General features: G+C 39.5%; 2 protein-coding genes across 2 annotated transcripts in view; one reads left to right on the top strand and one right to left on the bottom strand.

Annotated features, from left to right (window-relative positions):
- The window catches only part of plxnb1a (plexin b1a), a 64,024-nt gene extending 56,967 nt beyond the window's left edge, over positions 1 to 7,057 (bottom strand). The window contains exon 1 of the mRNA XM_023403700.1: positions 6,778 to 7,057. The gene's annotated coding sequence lies outside the window, so the exon portion shown is untranslated. The remainder of the gene's footprint in view (positions 1 to 6,777) is intronic.
- Positions 7,058 to 10,538: 3,481 nt separating this feature from the next.
- On the top strand, positions 10,539 to 19,231 carry LOC111653210 (mitogen-activated protein kinase 14A). Its single transcript, XM_023403685.2, has 12 exons — positions 10,539 to 10,712; positions 12,044 to 12,173; positions 13,281 to 13,339; positions 13,624 to 13,735; positions 13,951 to 13,980; positions 15,630 to 15,677; positions 15,853 to 15,967; positions 16,093 to 16,164; positions 16,995 to 17,074; positions 17,296 to 17,374; positions 17,789 to 17,962; positions 18,453 to 19,231. The coding sequence occupies exons 1-12, from the start codon at positions 10,579 to 10,581 to the stop codon at positions 18,512 to 18,514; spliced, it is 1,095 nt and encodes a 364-aa protein (XP_023259453.1). The 5' UTR covers positions 10,539 to 10,578; the 3' UTR covers positions 18,515 to 19,231.
- Positions 19,232 to 20,615: the final 1,384 nt, after the last annotated feature.

Raw genomic sequence — 20,615 nt, 5'->3', positions numbered from 1 at the left:
GGGGAGGAATTACATTTCAGGACATTAATGACAGTTGCCAGTAGCGCCAGAGCCACTGCTCATATCAGAAGCCTCACGGACAAATGCAGAGGCATTTCTTAAGGAAAGGGGAATGCTCCACCTGTGCATCAGTCAGATCGCTAGCATAGCTCTACTGGGCCCAAAGGCAACTGTCCAGGGGCCTGTGGTTGGGTGTCAGGGGCAACAGCTTAGGGGTAAGAGAGTTTATGTTTCCGGCTACAGGCAACTGGGGCCACATATGTAACTATGGTTAGTCTAGGGGGCTCAAATATAGACAGAAGCAAAACAGACAGAATGAGAACTGCTTTGGATTCAGGTTCAGCAATCAATCAGACCCTGATTACTATCAAACAATGCAAGGTCATCAGAGAAGTATGAGACACAAGGAGAAAAATGGGGGGGAAAAAAACTGTATTATCATTTCAAGTGGAGTGTGTTCAGAGTGAGAAATGTTGTGAAAATGATCCATCACATTGTGTCACAATTATTTGCAGATTGAATTGGTTGTAATATGGTACAAGAGGGTCAAACTGGTTGAGTTCCCACAACAGTTCACTGAGCGGTCAATGTGTAATGGAGCTTAAATTTGTCATTAATTGGGAAAAAAATCACATATGACAGACGGTGGCTTTTAAAATTAAGATCAAGGTTTTATGTCAGTTATCTTAGATGTAGCAATGCATTACCCTGATTAGACAAAATGAACATCTACGTATTCTAATTCTATAGTGGATAGGGAAAGCTGGCGCCTGAGGCTGCAATATAGAAAAGGGCAGCTGGGGGTTTAAGGTTTTGTCTAGAGGCTGGGCTGAGGCTCTCCAGGGAGACGGGTACGGGGACAGGGGCTGTGGCTGAGCCCAGGCGCTGGTGGCATGGCACATATGCAACTGTCCCACGGCTGAGGGCTGCTTCAGAACAATAAAAACCACACCCTCCTGCCTTAATATGGCATAGCCTTCTTCTGACCTAATGTAAGAAGATTACATTTTAAAAAAGGATTGCATTAGCGAGGATTAATCTTGACCATACTGTTGTATTAGCTACTTACTGTTAGCATCCAATCAGCAACTTATCTTCCTGATGAAATTAAATGGATTTTGTGTGACTTGGGATGTCGCTGCAATTCATCCGTCCGCATGTGGGCCTTCATTTTAATATCACCTCCTCAAAAAACATCAAATACAACACTGCTGTCGAAGGACCCCTGCTTGATGTGCACCTTTGAGGGACAAGTCAAAGAAAAGGGGGGAGATGATAGAGAATCTCTTAAAGGTTTTCACAAGGATACCAAGACAACTTTATCAAAGCAGGACAGAGAAAGGACAAAGACGGAGGAGAGTTCTGTTCTGAGAGCAAAGAGCTGCTAAGCAACCTGTGTGACAGCTTCGGACGGTAACATCAGCACCTATGATGACGTAAACACTTCTGTCCCTCAGGATGGAAACAAAGTGTCGCAAGCTTTAGAAAATAAGAAAGTAACGCTACTTTAACGTTAGAAAAGTAAATGTTGATGTCGTACCCTCTCTTGAAACTGTAGTGTTCTCCTCTCGCAGTGAGAGGATGAAATGCTGTACAAGTCAGTGGCAGATCTTACATTTCACAAGTTTGTGGATTTAAAAGCAAACTGAGGAAGTCACCATCATTATGTCACTTGAACTGAGTACATACTAGGGCTGGAAGATATGCAAAAAAAAAATAATAATAATAACATTGCGTTTATTTTGCCAATTACTGCAATATGAGTCATGATTTCATTTGGAATGATCATTTTTTTATTTCATTTTCACTTTCAATTTTTGCTGCATCTTGTACCAAACAAACTTGTTCCTTAATATGATCTGTAGCTCGGCGCATCTCTGTAGCGCCACAATGCTTCATTTATGGTATGTTGTGACACACTTTACCTGCAATTTAGCCTCCTGCAATTTGGATATTGCACTTGGTCATATTGCCATTCTGATAATATTTAATCCGTTGTATTCTTGAGATAAAGAATATTGCAGAAAACCTTGCAGGAGATCATGGGTCCCAAAACACCAAGTCTACCACGAACATGGGGAAGCTCGTCTTAGACATCATATTGCTGCTATTATCAGAAAAACCATCAATGTGTGAGAGGTCCTGGTCTAATGTCTGAACAAAGTAGAAGAGAATTGTTCCTTTTGGAGTCAAAAGCTTCTTGCAGTGACAGAACCCTTTCATGTGCCTTTTTGTCAGTCTATTATCGAAGCCTTAAGTACTTACACCTGGTGACCAAAATGCACCTTTAAACATACGAATCAACCCTGAGAAAAATCAGCACCGAACCTTTTTTAAACCAACTCAAAAAAGACAATAGACAAAACTGCCTGGGGAGGGTGTAAACAAAAAGAGGCACAGTGCAAAGAGACCAACCGCTGTTGCTCAAGAATCCCTCAACAGCTTCCCGCCCGTGAACACCGTCAAATGTGTTTAATGGGGCCAAGCCGGAACTGAGCTGAGGAACAAACCCTGATGTGCGGAGCGGTGGTTATCCAGACACCCGCATCCATGCGCTAGCATAACTGACTTTAATAACTGAACCATTAGTTCAGGTTGAATTGCTGAACACAAAGTCAATTGCTGAATAGCTATAAATATGTGTTAACTGTCAGGAACTACTCTGTACCATTATGGTGGATCCAAAGACATGGATCTAGTTTCATGAGGGGACATTATGTGACTGTCATGATACATTTGTGTAGATGACTTTAAAACTCTACGTATCCTGTACCTCTGTTGTAGAGTGTGTATGGTCAATAGGATAAGAGGATGAAGGGGATTTCAGTTTAAGTACAGTGGATAGAAGCTGCTGCTAATGAAAAGAAGTATTTATTAGGCTGCCAATCTGACCGGCGGCCAAACTCCCTTGAGGGCTTATTGAGGCCTGGGATCCAATCTACCCACCAGATAGCAAGCGTATCTGAACCAGGGTCAACCATTTGTGAAGCATTTTGACTATGCTTTGCAAAAAATAATAAAAAGAAGCGGCTTGACATTATAAAAGGAGAAGAAAGTCTGGGGTTAGGATTCACACAATGCCGCTCATTTTCCTGATCTTCCATGGGATGCCTGTGGCGACAGTGGTGCCCCAGCAAATGTTCCCCCACAGAATCTCCATTCCCACACCCCAGTACAACACAAACACAGCCCATACACACACACACACACACACACACACACACACACACACACACACACACACACACACACACACACACAGAAGAATGCACCATGAGGGACCACCAGCTGTTGCAGTGACCGATATGGGAAACGCCCAAAATACTTCCATCATCAAAATCAGTCATGCACATTCTCTCCCTTTCATGCACTTAACACACCTAAGATCAACATGTTCTTTACACTATATGCTTCCTTTGTTTTCAAGATGGCAGTTATAGGGGTCAAACCAACAATTACAGTGACATCGTACCAGACTTATTCAACAAGCCCCCGACACAGTCAAGACAAGGGCTTATCAACACTCAGCATTTGATCACATCCGACCTCTGTCATTTCTTTCCTGTTTTCATGATCACACACCAGCCAGCTGATGCCTTTAGGACAAAAGTCCTCCAAAACATATCTCACATCCTACTACAGTATGTGACACCTGAGATGAAGAGGTGAGAAAACCTGCTGAGGAGTGTCGGACTTTCTAAAGCATTAACACCCCTCTCCCTTCATTGTTCCCACTCATTTCCAGTTCTCACACTGTTGAATTGCGAACTACTTAAACCCACAGCGTGCCCGACACTTGACACCTATAAATCATAACACCCCATCCTTGCTGCATATATGCCCAGCGGTCTTGCTTTTATGATTCACAGAGAGAGCTGGAAAAATGGTCGTTTCAGCTGCGGAGCAACGCTTTTCAATGGCCAGCTGCAGCTGAAGTGGCCTTCGACCCATTCCTCTGTGTGTGTGTGTGTGTGTGTGTGTGTCTGAGAGGTTTGAGGTCACTTCCTGTACGCCACCTAATGAGTATAATCACCCCACAGTTCGATTTCAAAAGCTCTGCGTGCAAAAAATGGCAACAGTCCTGTAATATTGTTTGAGGATTTTGAAGGAGAAGATATCTGGGTGTATGGAGACTCGAAACTGACAAAATGTTGTAAAAGGTTATCAGACAGGTAAAAATTAGAACTGAGTATATCAATAAATAATTTTGTTTGTTAAATAATTAAAATTGGATTTTAAAAAGTCTTAGTTTTTCTATTTACCTCCAACTAGGTGATAGAAAAACAAAAAGCTTATTTTTCACTTACCACAAATCAGTTGTTAAAATGAATGTAAGCTCAATTTATTTATTTTTTTTACTTCTATTAACCTTTCAATAACTAATTTCAGTTTTCCAATTTTAGTTTTCCTATTTTTGTAATTTTCCTCTACCACTTTTTTCAGTTTTTCATATGATACTGTAAAAGTGTGAGTGTGCGTCCATAGCATTGGTCCAGAATATTATTTGTTTATTTGATAAGGATAATACATGTTCATGAATATCAGTATAAAACACACAATGTAAACATGACGGATTGTAGCAAAAAAATGGTAATTTACATCCCTAGACCCCAGACAGGTAACATGAACAAAAAACTAATTATAAGTAAGAATACACAAATATATAAATATAAAATAAACAAATAAAAAGACATACATTTGTGTGTTTGTATAACATTAATCATCTACACACTGTACTTCACACTGCTGTAGCATCACAAACATTCACATTCACAGCAAGGTACCACTAACCTAAGCAGCTAAGCTAACTGTTTCGTTTGTTATCAGAAAGGAGGCATGGAACTAAATACACTTACAAAAAGTCATGGATGAGACAGTTCAAGTCAAAGACTTGTTTCCATTGTGGCCCTTGACAAAGACAAGAAACACATCCTTGAAGCTCATGGTAACATTACAAAGATAGAAGCTGAAGGTTTCCGAGTAGCGTTAGCTCGCTAACTTGGTTGACCTTAGCTTGCCAGCTAAAATGCTTTAGCTCCTGTTCCACAATACAGTGATGCTACAGCAGTAGGCAGTGCAGCATACAGATGATTAACATTACATGGCTGGTGTGTTGAGGAAAGAAAGCTGCATTTTATAAACTGACTAGTAAAGAAAAAGAAAACTTTTTCTACTAACTGATTGAGACATAAAGGAAAAGTATAAAGTTTTATAATTATTTTTAAAATCCATTTTAATTATCTAACTGACAATTATTGTATTGTATTTTTGTCATTTTTTAAGGTCTATATAGTCATCCTTCTTCACCTGGTAAAAGGGACATACCTGACCATAGTCTGTGAACAATCTAAACTCTACTGTCTCTGATAATGCCATAACCATGCTCACTTTCATTCATCCCCCACAGTCAAGTGTGGGTAATGTGATATCGAGCTTCTTGAACAGACCCTTAGCAAGCAGATGGCCAGCTATTCAAAAACGTCTGGATGCTGGAACCCCGAGAAAGAGCAGAGAAAAGAGGAAATTGAGGTTCAAGGCTGGGCTATACAACCACAAGAAGCTTTACAAAGGTTGTATATTAAATGTGCTATAAATACATTTGAACCTCTTGGAATGTTTTTGAGAAGAAACATTATTTTCCGCAGCGAAGACTGCTTTTCAAGGAGACCAGGAAAATACTTGGATGTTTGAAAGGACATTATATTTGGAGAGGCTTTGATTTTGATCAATTTCTGAGCTGTTTCTCATGTTGCAAGATACAATCTGACAGCTGTTATGAAAGAGGGGACCCAGCTGCTGAACTGAACTCCATCTTCCTTTTTTAGCCTTTTCAGCGAAATCATGAACACAGCCCACGCTGTACAGCTTTCCTTACACTGCTGGCTCATCAGGTGCAACACAGCAGACTGAGGGGGATCCTCTAAAAGTCAAGCCTCGCCTAGTGTCTGAAGCTAAAATCATCGCACATGATATCACTGTCTCTGAACACGCACTTCCTCTTTGACAGAAGCATTTCAACTGCTCTCTGCTAAGTCTTGGGAGAGGCTCATGACACTTTTTCTTGAAATGGCACATAGAGGAAGAGGGCACGAACACACACACAAACATTGACCATCGTCATCATCACCCATCAGTGACAGAAATTACAGAAAGTAACCACACATCTAAAGGCCGCTGAACTTGTCAGGTTCAGAGAACACAGTCAAAGCAGATGATTTCTGTTTTCTAAATAAGGCCATAAAATAGGCAGTTGTGTGTGTGTTTGTGTTTGTGTGTGTGTGTGTGTGTCCAGCTGAATGCTAGCAGGTGAACAAGGCATTTGACATTTGGCTCACACAGCTCACACACATTCCTATATCAGCTGACAAAAGAGTGAGTGAGTGTGTGTGTGTGTGTGTGTGTGTGTTAGTGTGTGTGTGTGGCCTGAATCACTGTGCTCACCGTGGTCCAAAGCCACTGTATACATGTTCATGTGAGCAGTCTAGTCTTCAGTGTGTGTCTTAAGTAAAACAGCAAAGATTATAAAAACTATTCAATGAACAGGCGACCATTGTAAAAGCATAGCACTGAAAGCAGAACCTAACCTTCATGTCCCACTATTAAAACACTTTATGAGCTGTAATGTGAAAATGAATGTAAAAGATTTGGTTAAATATTAAAGTTAAAACTGATGCTTTTGAGGGAAAACACGTGTTTTTTTTCTCATGAACGCCTTGGCCTGCGTCTTTTTAATTTTATTTATTTTTTCCATTTGAACAATGTTTGCATTGAACTTACCTGTTGGGTCAGTGAAGCGGGTGAATCAGCCGTCCATGATGTTGAGTGAAACAGAGCCTCACATCCACGCCAACAGGCACAAAGTATTTGATGAGGTCCAGCTCTCGCGCGATACTGTTTAAGTTTAGCCTCAAAAACAAAAGAAAAAACCCGGCGCAATTGTGGGAAAGTAACTGCTCTAACAGTAGAAACAAACTCCAGAAAGCGTGTCTGTGTGCGGGTTCCCCTCCCAAACCAGGGACAGACTCTGTTGTTCAGACGCAGCGAGCGAGCACCTCGGACCGTGCAGCACTCTCACATCTGAGACGGTTCAACAGCAGTCAACGGAGCGGAGCGGAGCGGCAAAACACACCGAGTTAGACAAGGTGAGGCCGGAAATGCCTTCAAAATAAAGTGCGAAAACAAATTGAAAAACCGAGAGATTACAGGGATTGGGGATTACATGAAGAGAATGAAGACACTGAGACAGTTTAAGGCCTCAATTATACTCCTTTAAATCCACAGAAGATCTTTTAGAAGATCCCTTTACCAGCTGCAACATTAAAATGATGCTTACAGATGTTATTCTGAAATGGACCATTTGGCATAAAAGAAAAGCAGTTTCAGTTTTGGTTCTTTTTGTATGTTTTGATGCTCCCTGGTATTGCTACCTTTACATCTTCCACCACTGCTGCTCTCTGACCGTATTGTAGCTTTCATAATAAAACCAATTCACTCAAGATTCAAACACAAGTTAAGAACAAAAATGTTTTATTTTATTTTGTTTTTGATAAAAAAAGTCTTCATATTCATAAATTTTTATTCAAACAGATTTTTCACTGAGTATCAGAATAAAATGTTTTCCCATCTCTGAAAAAAGACAGGGAATGTCAGGTAAATTTGACTTTTACTTTGACTTTACGAATATTCCTGTGTTTTTCCACCTTTTTGAAATGTTTTTATTATTTTTTGTTATCAAGTCTGTGACTTCCATGACTCAAATGAGCTCACTAACATAAGAGTTTTACTTTGAAAATGCTACTCAATCACAGAGCTCTGTTTTCTGCGGGCTTGACACTGGGCTGTAACTTGCCTGTATTGAAAAGTACTTCCCACACAACACATAGTGGAGACTGTATTTGTCTACACTGACAGTTCAACAGTGTTTTTAGAAAGAAGGATTTGGATGATGGTCTGTTTTTGACAAATCAAAGATTCATCTCACTCTGTACAGCATAGTCTATTTTATGCTCTATACTGTCAGTGTCATTGATAGTCATTTGGTTCTGCTGTGGTAAACAGTTGGGAACATTTCCTATTTGAGTCACTTACTCCAGCTTTGAAATCATTCATGATAAAAAGGAACAATGAGTGAAGGGTCAGGACTCTCCTCCTTGTCTAGGCTAACTAGAATGAAATGTGACCGCCCCCTGCTGGTGTGGGCTCAACATCGCCTCTGAATTGTGGTGATAAAGTTGTGTGTGTAAGTATCCAATACTGTTTAGGCCTGATATTTTTTATATAAGGATCAGAGAATTCAGTTTTTAATTATACAAAAAACACAAAAGAGGAGTAAAAAAAAACAGTCTGGTTATTCACTTACTATTATAGTGAATAATATTAACTTAGAACTAGGCCTACCTTTATCAAACACTTTATATAATATTCCTATATAGAGTAAAGAAATTCAATACAACTGTTCTGCCTAAAAGTCTACTTTTATGATGCTTTTTTTTAGCATTGAGTTGATAGTTTTATGGTGTTGCACTGGACGGCATTGTACTGCCTTTATATGTGGCAGCTTTATCTATCTATCTATTTATTAGGGCTGAAAGATATGCAAGATATGTAGGTATTGCAATATAAGCCATGTTGGAAGTTGGAATTGTCATTTTCACATTTCCTTTTCACTAACACAAATATAAAAATGAATATAATGTGATTTTTGTTGGTGCTTGTACCATAAAAGCATGTTCCTTTTACATCTGGAGAACATGAGAACGTTTGACCTATTCACATTTTTATTATCTATCCATCTATATATCTATCTTTAAAAAAAATATATAATAATATAACATACAAAAACAACCACTGAGTTTCAGGCATATCCTTGAGTATTAATGATGATTTTTGGTAAATTTGTATTGGGCCTTTCATCATTCTATGACCTCTGCCCATCACTTGTGGGCATTATAGGCACAGATGACGGTTGGATGTGATTCAAGGTTTAGTGTTGTGTTTGACTTTGTTTTCAGACTGCAAAAAAATGCTGTTTTTTTAAAATAATTTTTTTAATGAGCCAATTGAAATGCTCAAGGCCCACGTGTTTTTGAAACAGCTAAATGTAAGCAATTAAAATATCACATGTTGACTGACTTTGAGTCTAGGAATAAGGTCAAGTACTTCAATTTGCCTTACTTCTTCACTACTTGTTAGAATGCGATTTGAATCACAATTATTTGTTTGTGCAAATTCAAATTCCTCAATGGTGTAGACAGTAAAATCCCACGGTAAAACAGCAGCAACCTGTGCAAACATTAAGTCACAACGTGATGCCACTCCCCCAAAATCAGTATGGAATAATTGAATTTTTCTGAATAACCACCTGAACAACAATTAACTGCAGCACTGAAACTCTTGTATTCGACAAAGCCTCAAACCTGACCATGTGACAGCTTTGACAGTGACCTAACGAGTTCTTTCAATCTGTAACGGTGCCTTTTCTTACGCCAGCAGCTTATTCTTGAGGATCTTCACTTTTGGAGGAGGAGATTCTGGAAGGCGTCAAACGTGTACCTGAGCTCCTTGGGATAGGCAAGATTCACTGCGTATGCCAACCCAGTGAGCATGGAACAAGCCCTTGGAAAGTTAACCCAGAGCAGTCAGAACTTTCGTTCCCTCCACCACGATTTCAGTGTCGTCTGCGCCTTCTGACGTATTAGTTTTGATACTGTTGATTTCCATCCTTTGTACAGCAAGGTCCTGCGACACACTGTCTTCATCAGCTTCCTGAAGTATCAAGAACATTCTGTATTACAGACTGTACAGCCAAAGCAGAGGGTCCTAACTAAACATCTCCCAAATTGCATCCAACCCCTCGGATTAGAAAACCTGGGGCTGTCATTGCTAATATGCTAACCTTAACCCAAATGTAGTTGTAAAAAACATGTAAAAGCATATTTTCATGCCAAGTAAGTTAAAAAGGATCCAATCAGCTCACCAACAGTTAAAAACAATTCAATGACACCAGAGATGATGGTCTGAACTGAGTCACAGTTATAAATATTTGTAAATGACATTTCTGAAATGAAATCAATCCATTGCTACATAAATTAATTAATTCAATTAATTCTTCCTGGAACTTGTGTGTTGATGGATTTCTTATTCTACATTCACTAACACAGGCTGGTCACATGTCAACCAATATGGCACCGGAAGTTCACTCGTGTAGTAATGTCTTGGCTAGCATACTGTGATCTTCAGTGTTGGCAGACACATGCGCTGTCAATGATTATTCAAAATGATTCCTGTTAGAAACCGTTTAACCATTTAATGCAACAAAAACTAAATCATTCTGCAATATCATCTTGAAAATATTATTTAGAAAATAGATGCCAGTAGCTTAAATGTTAATGCTGCGTTTGTCTAAAACAACAGAAATGTGTCAGCTCGTATTGACAACCGCAGGTTATGTGAATGACAACTCCCCATATGACGCTGGGGGGGGGGGGGGGGGGGGGGGGGGGCGTTTCTTTACGCTGCTCTTACCTTCGCTGCCAGATCTCACCTGTCAGGTTGAAACTCCGGGAACGATACAGAGCCATGGAGTCTCCGGTGAAGGATTCCCCCGTCAGACCGGGGTTTCACAGATTGGAGGTCCAAAAAACGACGTGGGACATCCCGGAGAGATACACGATGCTGCGGTCGATCGGCTCCGGAGCTTACGGGACAGTTTGGTGAGTTTAACCCGGGGAGGGGGCGCAGGACTTCAGCCACTGGCGAGGAAAGTACCGTTGTGCCAGTGTTTGTTTCTTCTTTTGTAGAGCAAAATGCAGAGTGTTTGGGCCTTTTTTTCTCTCATAAAAATCTTTTTCTTCTGCCTTATACTGACAATTAATCCTATCCGAGGGTAAACCTATTCCTCATAGGAGAATGAACGCATTAAAGCACATAAAGGTATTTAAAGGTAAACATGATCAAACGCACAGACACAGCTTCATACTGTTGTGCAGATGGTCGAAGGTGCTCGCCTTTGTTGCTCACTATCAATATTCAAATGCTTTGCATCACAAATGATTTTCTATAGGCTGTGTAGGCCTCAAGTCTGCATTCCACTCCCGGAGTTTGTTGCATGAAGTCCAAGAGGCGCAGATTACTCTGACATCTTCTAACAGAAGCATCTATTGTCCACCTGAGGCAAGTCAGCAAGTCAATACAGGTCCTCCGATACGACAAGAATCTTCCCCCCACCCTACACAGAACAAGGCCAGCCTATACAGGAATCCCAGCTATCTCAGACACAGCTCCATATAATGATAAGCCACTGACGGACTAGATCTTATCATACGTCACCTTTGCTTCTGGGGAAAGATAGATGAAACAATTAATCAAGTAATCAAAATTAATAAATAAATAAGAAAACACAAGATTGATTGATAATGACAATAATCATTATATGCAGCCCTAGATTACATCAACCATATGAGTTATTTCATGAGCAAGTTGACTGTGTGCCTTTATTACACACTCAGTGCCCACTGCGTGAAGTATGCCTATATAGAGTAGAAGACTGCTCTGCCATTAGGTTCTACTTTTGTGATGCCTGTGATGTTTCCGCATCGAGTGGTGTTGTTGTACTGGACAGCATTATACTCTCCTCATACGTCCTCCTCCAGGATGCCTGCCAGAAGCTCAAAATTGAATTTTAAGCCACATTTTTTTTTATTTTTTTTTTTATTTTTAGTTTTCAATTATGCTTTTTAACCGGATGAAGGATGATTTTAGTCATTGAATGTTTAAGTCTTTAAGTTGTCAGAGAAAAAAGCCAGGCAAATGTTGGACAGCTCAGCCCCCAGCCGCTTCCTGATGTCTCATGTCTGCTGTATAGCTTCGGCAAAACACTGCCTTCAAATGTAAAACTACTTTATTCAGTGTTTCTACTGGTTATAATCACCTGGTGGGTTTGTTCTGACAACTCCCATGACCCCTCGCTATTTCATGACATCACTGCCTAGCAGCAGAAGTTACACACTGTGTGTTTAATACTATGTTTTATTGCCACTTATAGCTCCGCCATTGACCAGAAGACCAAGGACAAGGTGGCCATCAAGAAGCTGTATCGGCCTTTCCAGTCCCTCATCCATGCCAAACGGGCCTACAGGGAGCTCCGGCTGCTCCGCCACATACAGCATGAAAACGTAAGAGCCTGACAGGAAGTGGGTATGGCTGGTTTTTGAGGGTGGACACAATAACATGAAAAAAACTTTATTAATATGATACAATACAATACAATCGTCTGTCTAAGCACCACAGACTCCCTGTCATATTCCTAAGATGTGAATGTGTTATAATACACTGTGATTCTATTATGTAAAGTCACCTCATTTTATATAAGACATGCAGATGAGCTACTGAAGTTTTAATGTTGCTCACAATCTTCTCCATTTTTCCTCTTTCTCTTACAAAAACTGTTCAATTTTGAGAATAAACAAACTTTGTTGACCGTTAAACAAAAGCCCATAATGTGATTGATGGTCCCGGACAGCAGCCCTCATGATTCAGTAGTTTCACTGAAAACCGTTGAGGAACTACAAACACTCACATAATGGTCTTTTAGTCTTTGCAGGACACCATATTCAATGAGTTTTGACTTTATTTAAAATCTTTTGTCATATGGAGACTCGGCAAGAAAAAACCTGCATGAACTTTATATCTTGTGTTGTCGTTCTCTGTTTAGAACTGATGAACATGAGGTCAAACAGGAAATACAACTGTAGCCACAAGTTGCGTTGTCGCGGGTTAATTATGCAAAGTAGATGTATATTATTTCTTCATACACTGACAATTTTCGTGTCTCTGGCTCGTTCCAGCTCTCTACACATTGAGCAAAGGCTTACAATAGCAGATATCGATGAATAGGCCACACCCACTCTCATTAATCAATACGGCACTTCAGACTTTGGTTTATACTCGCCACCAGAACATGTGCGCCAAGTTTTGTGAAATTTTGTCCACCAGGTTTTGAGGTACACGTTTTCATTGTTTGTAGTGCACCCTGGACAATGATGTCAGTACTAGATGCACAAGCCCTGCAGAGGGGATCTCTGGGAAATGCAGTGCAGAAACATCACAGCAGTGACTGCGTAGATTAAAGATAGAGGCTGTTATACCTTAGAAACAGAGAGGCAACAGAAATATAACATTTAAGCCAGATGTTTACACAGATGTTTACTATGTGTTTCATAGGTCTGTGAATGAACAGTCATGTTCTATGTTAATGTCTTCACTGTGTTTTTTCCTTCAAGGTGATCTGCCTCCTCGACGTCTTCACACCTGACTCCACACTGGAGAAATTCCAAACCTTGTGAGTTGGGGAGTCAGGAGCCACATTCTTCTGCGAGTTGCTGCAGCTTGTTGACACTCTACGTGCGTGTGTGTGCATGCATGAGAAGTTCAGTGTGTGTGATGAACGAGAGCAAGCTTATTCTTGTTTGTTTTGTTTTTTTTTTTGCACTGATGTATTTCCTCAGCATAGTAACAAGCTCTTATCAGCCACAGTGCTGAGGGCAACTTTGTGTCCGTTCATCTATTTCTGTTTATTTATGCCTTTTCTTCTCTCTTGATGTTTGTTTCTCTATCTCTCTCTAGTTATATGGTGATGCCATTTGTGGCCCAGGATCTTGGTCACATTATGAAGAGGAAGCGCTTAACTGATCGCATCATCACATACCTTTTCTACCAGCTTTTAAGAGGACTCCAGGTAAGTGTTTATATATTGATTTACCTCATTCTTATATTACAGGATGTTTTATATGATGCACAAAACATAAACACAACCCTCGCAATCAGAGAGCCAGAGGGTGATAAGCGTGTGCGTCGACCCGCTCTGCCCACAAACATTACTGTGTATGTACAGTTTAGTTTGTCTGTATTCTGCAATCTATAATCTATAATCTGTCTTCTCCTCCTTCACAGTATATTCATTCTGCAGGGATCATTCATCGGGTTGGTATTTGAACCTTTTTATAATACACCACTAACTGTAGCCTTCACGTCTTCCTCATAATCAGCGTGTGTCATACACTTAAAAGAACAGTTCAACATTATGGAAAATACAATTCTACACTTTCTTGCTGTTAAATATGAAGCTGGAGGCAGCAGCCACTTAGTTTAGCATAAAGACTGGAAATATGGGGAAACAGCTAACGACTTCCTGAAGTCACTGCGCCCCTCCATCCCACACAAAACCCCCTCAGTAAAACCACAACTTCACTTTTTTATACTTCCATTACTATATGGATTAAACAGTTGACCAGCGCTGTGCAGTAATACATCAGTAAAATTATTCTGAAATCCTTTATTTAAACAGGTTGTCTCACTGAGATCGGGATCCGTTTTTCAAGAGAGACCTGTGTACAAAAATAGACATATACAGTGTTTACATCGACAGACACGCACAAATTCACAGGCATTAAAATGGACACAGATAATTCGCAGACGTACATTATACATTTTCACATAAGAAAAGAAAAGCATGTGCAAGTGTGATTGTAGAAACATGAGCACAACCTTTTAAAATGTTCCAGTGAAATAAGAGAATGTAACTTCATATTGTTTTGGAGCTCTTTCCATTTCTATGCAGCACAGTAGTTGAATCCAGTTTTTCTGAGTTCCTTGTGAGCAAGTTAAAATGTCCTGTGACCTGACGTTGTAAGTGCTGTATTTAAATGTAAGAGCGGAGATAACTAGACAGTTTTAGAAATAAACAACACACAATGCGGCTCCCTTCTATTTGTTAAGGAGGACCAACCCACCTTTTCACATGGGATGCAATGGTGAGTGAGTAAAGTGTCACCTGTGATGAAGCGCAGTGCGCTGTGATACACGGAGTCGAGAGGCTTCAGCCATTTTCAAGAGCAGACGAGATTTTAGATCGTATAATGGTCTTTCGACTAGACGAGATACATGATCTGTTTCTGTACAAAAATCTAATTTTTACCTTCAGTTCCACATGGGTCTTAAAAGTGAGTGTGTTTCAATTTCATGACCATGAAGGGTTTGGATATGGGTTGTCGTTTCAAGGCGGCTTTGCTGGACCTGGGCTCAGTAACAAAAGAAGTTGTTGTTGTTTTATTAATGTTGTGTTCAGGTGTAATGTCATTCATGTTTTGTTGTGGTTGTGGGAGGGAGTCGTTCAGTGTTTCCGTGGCCAAGACAGTGTTAAGTTCTAACAAGCACATGTAACCACGACCAAGACTCCTCTAGCGATTAATGTCGTCAAGAAAGTGTTTCTGCTCTGTGTTCAGTTCCACTGCTAGATAAGCAGCACTTCCTGTTTCAAATATCTTGCCCAACATTGCAAACTGAATGTAGCATGTTCATTTGTGAGCGTTAAAGGAGCTTGTAGGAATTTGGACAGAGCCTGGCTAGCTGTTTCCACTCTTCATGCTAAGCTAGGCTAACTGTGCTGCTGCATGTAGCTTCATATTTAGCAAACAGACACAAGAGTGGTATCAGTCTTTTCATCTAACTCTCACCAAGGGAACAAGGGAGCGTATTTCACAAAGTGTCGAAGTATTGCTTTAACCATTTCATATTTTATTTACTGCAAGAGGCTTTGTGCTTTTAAGAAACCTCATGTGGTTTGATTTCAGGATCTGAAGCCCGGTAACCTTGCTGTGAATGAAAACTGTGAATTAAAGGTAGGTAAAAAATAACAAACAAAAAAACAATTAAGATGATGATCAGCTTCAGCAATTTACATTTTACTTTTTAAATATTTAACTCAACCTTTTTGAAATTCTTTGACCTTTGAAAAATCAATTGTGGAGATTACTTCAGATTGTCAGTGGTGAAGCTAACTGTCACTGTTCCCAGATCCTGGATTTTGGTTTGGCAAGACAGACAGAGAGTGAAATGACTGGTTATGTTGTGACCCGCTGGTACAGAGCACCAGAGGTCATATTCAACTGGATGCACTACAGTCAGACAGGTAATAATATTATCTTCCTTTAATACAAATAGTCATTTTATTAAAGAAAAAAATATAGCAGAATAATGCAGGATGCTACGACAAAATATTACATTTTTATTAATAAAATTCTCTGTCCCTCACAGTGGATGTCTGGTCAGCCGCCTGTATCCTGGCAGAGATGATTACTGGCAAGGTGCTTTTCCCAGGACATGACAGTATCCTATCACATTCAGCACAGTGGGTTGTACTAAAGCTGTGCATGTTCAACTCAAGCAGCAACCGCCAGGGCTGAAGAATGAAGCCAACATGGACATTACAACAACTGCAGTTCCTCTAATGGCCACTTGAGGCTGACTCCAAAAGCAAGTCAATCCCCATAGACTCCCATATTGAAATGACATTTTTTTAAATACATCTCACCTGTTTAGATTTTATTAAGGCTTAAAGTTATGTGTAATTGGGAGCGTGGCCACTTTGAGTGACAGGTGGGTGAGTGTATGCTTGCTACAAATCAGCATGCACCAAAGTGTCAGCTCCTCACCCGCCCCACCTTTTTGCCCATTTTGGGATTAGCCGGGAGTTAGGACTCACCAAGATGGTGATACTTCAAAACATCGCCTCAGAAACCTGTGCCTGACGTCACAAAGGCTACATCTATCTTTATTTACAGTCTTTGGTTCAACTAGAGCAGCAGGAAACTCACCCTGTCCCTCCCTTAATGTTTAAAACATAGGATTTCTGAAAACAGGTCCAGCATTGTTAGACTCTATTTTACACATAAAGGTCAGTTTATTTGTCATATTCAGACTGTAAAACTGTTGTTTAATGGCCTCTGTGGCTGTGGCGGGAGATGTGTGAAGATTATCTGAAGATGTCATTAGGGGGATCTTGGTTTGGTCTTGAATGCAAATTTTTCAACTGAAAGGCAGAGAAAACATACAAATTAGCCCTTTAAACTATGTCTTCCATACATGTGACCGCTCTGACATGAGATTTACATGCTGCATGCTGTGCATTCAGAGGCTTCCCTAACCAGCCTGTGCAGGTATTGATCAGCTGAAAAAGATCCTCCACCTGACAGGAACACCAGACTCGTCCCTGGTTCAGAAGATGCAGAGCAAAGATGTGAGTTTTCTCTTGTCTACGTGTCATATTTTTCCATCTTACATCTGCAGCTTGTTGACCTCATATTTGGTATTGAAGCCAACGCATAGATGCAGATATCAGTGGAAAATTACTTTTATTTTACATATCTTTGTGTCTTTGCTCTTTTTTTGTTATGGTCTTTTCTTTGTTATAAGCTCTTGGTTTGAAATAAAATATAACCTTTATCACCTGTTTTCCAGGCGCAGTCATATGTGCAAGGTCTCCCTCTGCAAAAAAAGAAAAACTTCAAGGAAGTGTTTCCATCCATGGATGAAAATGGTGCATTGAACTGCTTCTACTTGTTGACTTCAAATGAAATATATTATGCTTAAATTGATAAAGAGAAAGAAAGAAAAAAGAACCCTTAATCTCTTTACATGTCTTAAATTTTCGCTAAGATTAAGACTTCATCATGCTCCACTCATAATTAAAAAAAAAATCTTGTATATGAAATATGCACCCAACTTCTCTATTATGACTTCTTTGAACTAGATAGTCACCAATATAATTTCTTACTGCTATAAATTTATAACAATTGGAGATGTAGTGACTCTTAAAACTGCAGTGAGTGGGGAGATTTAACTTTAAAATAGGTTCTGTGTCAAAAAAGCCAGAAACTTCAGCCTCATGGCCAAGTGGTGGTTTCTTTCAAATATAGTAAAAGTTTTCTGTTTTCTGTCTCGATGTTTCCAGCTGTAGATCTAATGGAGGGGATGCTGCTCCTGGATCCAGAGACCAGGCTGACAGCTAAGCAGGGATTGTCCCATCCCTTCCTGGCTGAATATCATGACCCAGAGTGTGAGCCGGACTCCGAGACGTACGACGACTCCTTCGAGAGCCTGGAGCTCGCTGTTGGCGAGTGGAAGAGTAAGTATGGCTGTGTAGGACAGGCTGGAGCTGACTGGTACTTGGAGGTTGAGACTCTTGCAGTACACATATGAAAAGTGAAACCAGAATGGAGAATAAATCAGTGGCTCTCAAACTTTTTTCACATCAAGGACCCGAAACTGAAACAAATTAGACCACGGACCCCCATCACATAAGATGTTTGCTTTTAGATGTTTTATTACAGAAAGTGTTTGAAACCCATAGAACAAATAGTCATCTATTCTGTCATTGTGTTACTTATGGATGAAATTAAGGTGAATATAAATTATTCCCCTTCTTGCCAGGAACCCCCTCAAGGACCCCTGAGGGTCCCGGGACCCTACTTTGAGAACCACTGGAATAAATTCTCTTATTAAATCTGAAGTATTGCAGTATTTAAAAATGATCAATACTTGTAAAAGTACCACAATATACTCTGTACTAAAATAAAGTCGGCACTTTCCTTTTTTTCTTTTTTTAATCCAATCAGGTCTTATCCACATGGAGATCATGACCTTCGACCCCGACAACCCCAGTAAGACAGCCATGTAGGACGCTGTGATGTGCTGGCGCCTCCAAGTGTTTGGTTTTCATACCCACATGTTACAAAAGGTAAACACCACTGTCAAACTCAGAGAAACAAATAATAATAAAAAAAGTTCAAATGCATTTTACGTAAGGGAAGCTTTACTTGTTACAGTGGCCTGTAGTGGACAGAGAGAGAACAGAGAGTGTGAGAGTTGAAGTTTAAGTTGAAGTCAATGTGGAGGGGCAGTTGGATTGTATCTCAGACTTCAGCAAAAACACTGAACCACTTCATTATAAAATGTTGTCTTGTCATTTCAATAAGGAAAATTACAGTGGCAAAATAATCTTAACTTAACATCCACTTTCTACCACTGAGACTTTTGACTACATCTCATGGTTTTCATCAGCAGAACACTTCACCGCTCTGTGAAATGTCACATGTTCGTGATAGACTTTAAGTTAAGGTTGAAGGCTATTAAAAAAATGTATGTGTATGTATGTGTATGTGTGTACTTGTATATACAAGTATATAGTAAAAAGATAACCTTGGTTTATGATAATAAATACTTTTTTACGTTTTACCTTTCATCTCACATGGACAGTTGTGTTCGTTTCATAATATGTAAATGACATTTAGTGCAATGGCACTTTAGGACTCATTTGTAAAGATATGGGCATTTATTGTTGATCATCATTGCTTTTACTCAAGTGTTTTCAAATAAAAAAAAACGTAAAAAAATGGCATGCTGTTAATTTAATGACGTTAGAATCATCATACTGGAGTTGCAACATTGATTAATACTGAAACATCTACACCTGTCTAAAACAGGGGCCCACTGGTGGGCGGTGGAGGTAGTGCAAGTGGGCCGACAAATCATTTGCAAACCTGTACAATTTTGGTGAAATTTAATATATATATATATATATATATATATATATATATATATATTATATATGTATGTATGAATAATGATAATAATATATAATGTTTTTAAATGTTTTAAAACAACCTGATCTTTAGTATTGAAATTTTTTTTTTTTTTTTTTTAAACCAAACGTATTTGTTTTGGGATTTTTTTCTCATACTAATTTAAGGCCTATCATGGACATAAGCCATGATAGGACCTTCTATGTACATTACATCTATGGCAAAAAAAGGAGTATCAAAATGGATAGCTGGTTAGCAACAGGAAGAATTAAAAAGCGTTCAGTCCTGAATATTCAATCATAATCATTAAAATAAAAAGTGCTCTGAAAGGGCAATATTAGTTAGAGCTGAGTTATGGAACAGGAAGGAATCAACTGAGGAGGGCAGGCAAACAAAAATCCAAACTAGTGAAATGATGAGACTGGGCTAAACGTGGCAGGTGACAAGGATTTGGACCTGAAGCACGGGAAAACAGGGTTGAATAATGGCCAGAGGTGTTTTTGAAAAACATTATGATGTCACTGTGAAGTTACCTTTAACCATTTGGATATAAAATGTCATCACTTCATTTTATCTTTATACACATTTGGGTTAAATTGTGTCAAATTTGTGAGTTATGGCCAAAAACGTGTTTTGTGAAATCTCACTGTCTTTGAACTTTGACCACCAAAATCTAATCAGTTCAACCTTGAGTCCAAGGGAACGATTTTGCCAAATTTGAAGAATTACTGAGATAAAACATAATGCCTTGGCAGTAGCGTCAATATCACACAAATGCGACTGAACAACCTGGCAGAGAATGCAGAGATGAGCCAGGCTTAAATGCTGCCGCAGGATGTGGAGTTGATTGGCAGATGAAGAACAGCTGTGCTGGAACCTGGAAGCCACGCCCAGCTAGACAGACACGCAGCTTCTATCTATAATCAGGAAACTGGACTCATGAGATGTAAGCAAGAGCATCTTAGAGACCGTTTACGGACATCTTGTGGAAAGTGTTTTAACTTTTTTAAATTTTTGTACATGGTTTAGGCGCCTGGAGTCTCAGGTTGCTCAGGTCCTTTGCTGTCCCCGTTGTAAAAAAAAAAAAAAAATTACTTAAAAAAACTGCCAATAAAGATCTGACAATAAATATTATAATACTGTAAATCATCAGATAATAGAGTCGACCACTAGAGGGAAGCATTTGATCATACAAAT

The sequence above is a fragment of the Seriola lalandi genome, unplaced genomic scaffold, assembly GCF_002814215.2.
Source record: "Seriola lalandi dorsalis isolate HSWRI2012SDOR001 ecotype SW California unplaced genomic scaffold, Sedor1 jcf7180002054178, whole genome shotgun sequence".
NCBI classification, from domain to species: Eukaryota; Metazoa; Chordata; class Actinopteri; order Carangiformes; family Carangidae; genus Seriola; species Seriola lalandi.
Note: the sequence above shows the minus strand (reverse complement) of the source record. Positions and strands in the feature narration are given on the sequence as shown.

Bases quoted from the DNA above. Each gene is read 5' to 3' on its own strand.
- LOC111653210 (XM_023403685.2), top strand. From the start codon at position 10,579: ATGGAGTCTCCGGTGAAGGATTCCCCCGTCAGACCGGGGTTTCACAGA. The intron at 15,968-16,092 runs GTAATAATATTA...TGTCCCTCACAG, and splicing joins GATGCACTACAGTCAGACAG to TGGATGTCTGGTCAGCCGCC. The intron at 16,165-16,994 runs GTATCCTATCAC...CAGCCTGTGCAG, and splicing joins GCTTTTCCCAGGACATGACA to GTATTGATCAGCTGAAAAAG.